The 5,183-nt window shown below is 35.2% G+C and overlaps 1 protein-coding gene across 1 annotated transcript; it reads right to left on the bottom strand.

Annotated features, from left to right (window-relative positions):
- Nucleotides 1-2,397: 2,397 nt before the first annotated feature.
- LOC104100352 (uncharacterized) lies at nt 2,398-4,792 on the bottom strand. The gene is made up of 2 exons (XM_009607563.4): nt 4,667-4,792; nt 2,398-3,191 (listed from the first exon to the last, which is right to left on the bottom strand). The coding sequence occupies exon 2, from the start codon at nt 3,184-3,186 to the stop codon at nt 2,473-2,475; it is 714 nt and encodes a 237-aa protein (XP_009605858.1). The 5' UTR covers nt 3,187-3,191; nt 4,667-4,792; the 3' UTR covers nt 2,398-2,472.
- Between the last annotated feature and the right edge of the window lie 391 nt (nt 4,793-5,183).

Raw genomic sequence — 5,183 nt, 5'->3', positions numbered from 1 at the left:
CAATATCAAAACTACGAATCATACCTCAATTCAAGCCTAATGAAATAATAAACATTCAACTTCCAAAACCAATGCCGAATCATATTAAGCCAACTCCAAACGAGCTCAAATTTTGTATGGAAGTCCCAAATGATATAACGGACCTATACCAACTCCCGGAACCACAATACGAACGCGATATCAATAAAATCAATCCTCGGTCAAACCTATCAGCTTTCCAAACCTCAACTTTTCAATTTTCGCCAAAAGCATCAAATCCACCTACAGATCTCCAATTTAGCATCCGGACATACGCCTAACTCCAAAATTACCATACGAAACTATTGGAACCATCAACACTACATTCCATAGTCGTCTACCAAAAAAATCAAACTCCGGTCAACTCTTCCAACTTAGGCTTCCAACTTTGAGACTAGGTGTCTCAATTCACCCCCAAAACATTCCCGAAGCCAATCCAACTACCTCAGTAAGTCACATAATCACAAATAAACATAGAAGAGGCAATAAATAGGGGAACGAGACTACAATATACCAAACAACTGGCCGGGTCGTTACACAAAATACACAGGAAAAAGGAACATAAATTTCAACCAAGGCAGTAGGTCAGCACACATGCACTTTCTAAATCCATGAATCACAAACTCTCTTTTTTTATCAGTAAAAGATAATTTTATTGATAACCCACAATAAGAGTATGTAGTGTTGAATGTACAGAATAGCTAATCATGGCTTCTACATAATTAATTAAAGACATGTTATACCAAAAAGAAAGGAAAATACATTAGTATTTGGCTACTACAAGCTTCTTTTCTTGTTAATTATCTTCTCCAAGTGGAGAGCACCGACTAGTTTTGGAAGCATAAAAGCGCGACATATTGTTCAACTACAGTCTACACACTATTCTACTACAAGAGTACAACCACCCAATGCTGGAACTGAACTCTACATAATTAGTACAACTCTTAGAATCAAAAGTAAAGGCTAGATTAGAAGTACCATGTCAAATATTTAAGCAATTTATTAAGGGAAAAGGGTCAAATATACCCCTCTACTTTGGTATATTGTTTACGTCTATCCTCTGTTATACTATTAGGCCACATCTACCCTTACTGTTAGCCAAACTTTTTAAAAATACCCTCCACCTAACGGAAAGCCACCAAATTAAAAAAAAAATCATTTTAAAAAAAATACATTAACCCACAACCCGTTAAATCCATCATATAAAAATACGGAACCTAGATTTCTGAGACGTCTTAACACATTTTATTCATTTAGAGAGAGTGAGAACGATGGTGGCAGTAGGATTAGTAAAATTTATATTTTGGTTCTTAGTTGTTCATGGTGGCATTAGGATATCATGTTATCACTTTCGGTTGTATTATTGTGTGGGTATAATATGATATCCCTTTGTCTAATGTAATGCACACTTGATAATTGGTTTGTATGTTGGTAACAACTGATATATACTTTAACAATACTTGTGTTCGGTTAATACAAGAAGTTAGTGTACTTGTGTTGTTAAGTTATTTTTCAACTTGTTGGTGTACTTTCTTTTATTCTTGATGAATTCCTTAGACTGTAGATTGATCTTGAATTGAATCTCCTCTAATTATTTTATAATTTTTATTCATTATAAGTTCAGTTGTTACTAAGAATTATGAGTATCACATCCCATAGCTTGGACTCTAACTATGGTTCTTAAGGCGTTATTTGGCGATAATTACTCGTAGCCTAAATGCTTAAAGTAGAATAAGAAAATCATGGTGCGTAAATATTTATCAACAAAGGTTCACTATTGGAGGAATAAATACCTTTGTAGTTGCCTTAAGACTTAAGAACTATCAACCTAATAAGATACTATAAACATTCAAGTCATGGTGGAAAGAAAATCATTGTGGATACTCGGTACAGTTCGATATGGCAGAAAAAAACAAAGAGAAGCTAGAAAAAGAAAAAAGAAATTGGTAAAGGTAGAATATAATAAACATACAATAAGGATATTAAAAGAATTGTGACTAAATATATAAATGAATATATGATTGTTGGTATTTTTATATCTTTCACTTCTTGAGTTCAACAAGTGACTACGAAAGAGATAGAGATGACTAATTTGTGAGGAAAAGGTACAGTAAATAAAAGGGGTTTAACGGGTTATTAATGGATTTTAAAAAAAAAATAAGTCTTGCTTAAATTTGGTGGCTTTCTGTTAGGTGGAAGGTATTTTTAAAAGGTTTGGCTAACGGCAAGAGTAGATATGACCAAATAGTATAACAGAGGGTAGATGTGAACAATATCCAAAGTAGAGGGGTATATTTGACCCTTTTCCCATTTGTTAATGCTCTACGACATCCAAATTTGAGGCTAGTGACCAGAGTAAAGATGCGTGAGGTCGTCATGTACTAGAATCAATCTTCTTGTAGAGAACCCAGATTTCTTCACATAGTTATTATTACATTGCAACATAAAGATATGTCAAAATGTAAGCTTTTTGCATAATCCCTTGTCAATATTTTTAAATCGATTTGCAGGCCTCCTAGGAGCATCGGGGCAAGTATCAGCAACTCTACTAAGACGAGGTGCACAGCTAGGTGTCTTGTATCCATCAGAATCTGAAAGTGGAGTTGAGGCTTTAGCATGAAGACCCTCTGTTTGTTCTGAGGTAATAACTTCTAGAAGAGAATTGTACAACGATTCAAATAGCATCTCATCCTCTGAGACAGATCCCATATTGTCTGTATGATCAACATTTCCATCGAAATTCAGCAACTCCTCAAAGTTAAGCTGACGCATCACTTTGGTTCGTGAATCTGTAAAATATTTCTTGCACTGCGGGGCAAGCAAGAGTTCATCTGGTCCAGGAGCAAATGGATTACAGACCAACCCCTTTGGAGTTCGTGGACTTCCTTCATTTGAATAAACCAGGTTGCCATATTGTTGAGAATTGAAGCAAAGAGTCCTCGGAAGAGAAGACACTGGTGACCAGCACACATCTACGTGGTCACCACCTTCTCGGATGGAATCAGGAGTGACTGGACCGAGAGCATTAGATGGTTTTGTTGGCAATTGAGGCAATGCTCTAACAATTTCCACTACTGGAGACTGATAACAGCCCTTCAATTTCTTAACAATGGAATGCCGAGACAAATTATTCCCCTCTTTTCCATTGGCACTGACATAGGTGTCCATTATTCCTGCAGTATTCACTAATGAACATAGAGTTTTGATATGAAGAGTATGCTCGATGAACCAAGGTCTAAGTAACAGAAGGAAAGCATAAACTGTAAATAGGTAATTGAAGGATTAGCAATTTATCTCTCATGCTCTGATCCAACTTATAACCCCTCAACCTCCTATATGATTTCTTATCACATGACCAACCCATAAGAGAAACCAAATGTTAAAAACAGACGTGAATAGCATCTGAGAGTTCCAAAGTCTTTTTGATTAAAACCAACCCACTCCCAGCAGTGAAGTCTCACCAAGTAATAGGATTGTTCCCAAAATCACATTCAGATATTGATCACTATTCAAATATAAAATCCAAATTTATGACAAAGTTACACTAATGCAGATAATCTCATTACAGATGCTTCCAGAAACTCTGCATAAGGCAGTTGTTATATCAATCAACGACCACCACAAAGATTGTTTATTCAGATAAAACCAAGGAAACAATAACTTCATGTTAAAATAAAAACCAAAAGATTGACACATGGTTTATATTATGCTGTAAGTTGAACCTATTGGGCTTAAGAAAGGAGTGATCATGACCAAAAAGTCATTAGACCTCCCAAATGCTGGGTTGGGCAAACTGGATTATGTACTCAGACTGGGCCCATGTTATGTTGCTTATGTGCCAAATATTTAAGTCGTGGATAGGAAGTGAAGTGTTTTTTGGCTCAAGAGAGGCAGCAAAGTTTTGAGAAGCACAAATATATAAGCAAGTGTGCTTCAAAGAGGTCAATTTATGGCATGGAAGAGAAAGAACGGGGGAATAATAAGTGAGGTGAGAGGTGTTAACATAAAAATGTAGTCTTTTTTATGAGGAACTTAAAAATATAGTCTTTCTTGCTGAGTCATTTACTTTACCTCCTAATTCCTGCAAGCATTCAACAGAAAAGGTTGGTTATTCTCTTTTGATAAGTAAGCTTATTTTGTCATTTTAGCAGGTTGACGAATAAAGAATTTGGAAGGCTCCAGAATTCAAATGCAGAGAAAATTAATGCAGCAAGTACACAAAAAAAAAAAAAACTAACGAGCTAATCCGGCGAATAGGAAGCAAAATTATCATGAAACCATTTGAGAACTTCATCTTCAAGAAGCTGGGGCTCCGATTAATGTAGGTAAATTGTTTTAAGCCCTATTAATAGATAAAATATTGATTTAGGACAAACATTTTTAGCTTTTTGCAACACTTAAAGAGAAAAAAAACCTTAAGTGTTGCAAAAAGCTACAAGGGCAAAGCCCTAATTAGCGAAGATGGAGAAACCAAATCGAAGAGAAGTAGCACGGGAAAAAGGCCCACCCAAAACAGATTGATGAAAATACAATTTGGTATTGAGGAAGCATTAAAAAAGAGAATGTTGGAATTACCCTAACGAGTTGAAGACTAGCACGCGTAATGCAACAATTGAAATGAAGAAGTAAACAAAGTTAGCAGTTTTACCTCTAGAATAGGCTTCGTCAGTGGCAAAGATCTGCAGAAACCGGCAGCCGGGAAGACGGAACTGAAAGAGAGAGAGTTCTAACTTTAACCAGAGCTTGGAGCGCTGCTCCTTCGGTCGAGAACAGTAAAAAGTAGAAGTAAGAGGGTCATATCTAAGCCGCGTCTTCGTCCGTTAGTGCTCATTAATTTTTAATTAGCCGTTCGGACACGGGGTGTAAATGAGTATTTAAAAATTGACTATACCGAATCAATTTTTAAGTTTCTTTCAATAAAATCGTATGTTTTTATATAAATATTTTTTATTTTATGAAATATTAAACCGTACCGAATAAATTTATAATGTCAAAAATATATTTATATATTAAGTTTAAAAATAATAAAGCATTAAATTTTTTCTTGGGCCTTGGAATTATGAAACAGTTACAAGTCAATAAGTAATTTAACTCAAAATCCTAATTCACAAACCTATTATGTTACTCCTGTTGAAACTAAATTATTTTCAGCATATTCACTAGCA

The sequence above is a fragment of the Nicotiana tomentosiformis genome, chromosome 7, assembly GCF_000390325.3.
Source record: "Nicotiana tomentosiformis chromosome 7, ASM39032v3, whole genome shotgun sequence".
NCBI lineage: Eukaryota > Viridiplantae > Streptophyta > Magnoliopsida > Solanales > Solanaceae > Nicotiana > Nicotiana tomentosiformis.
Note: the sequence above shows the minus strand (reverse complement) of the source record. Positions and strands in the feature narration are given on the sequence as shown.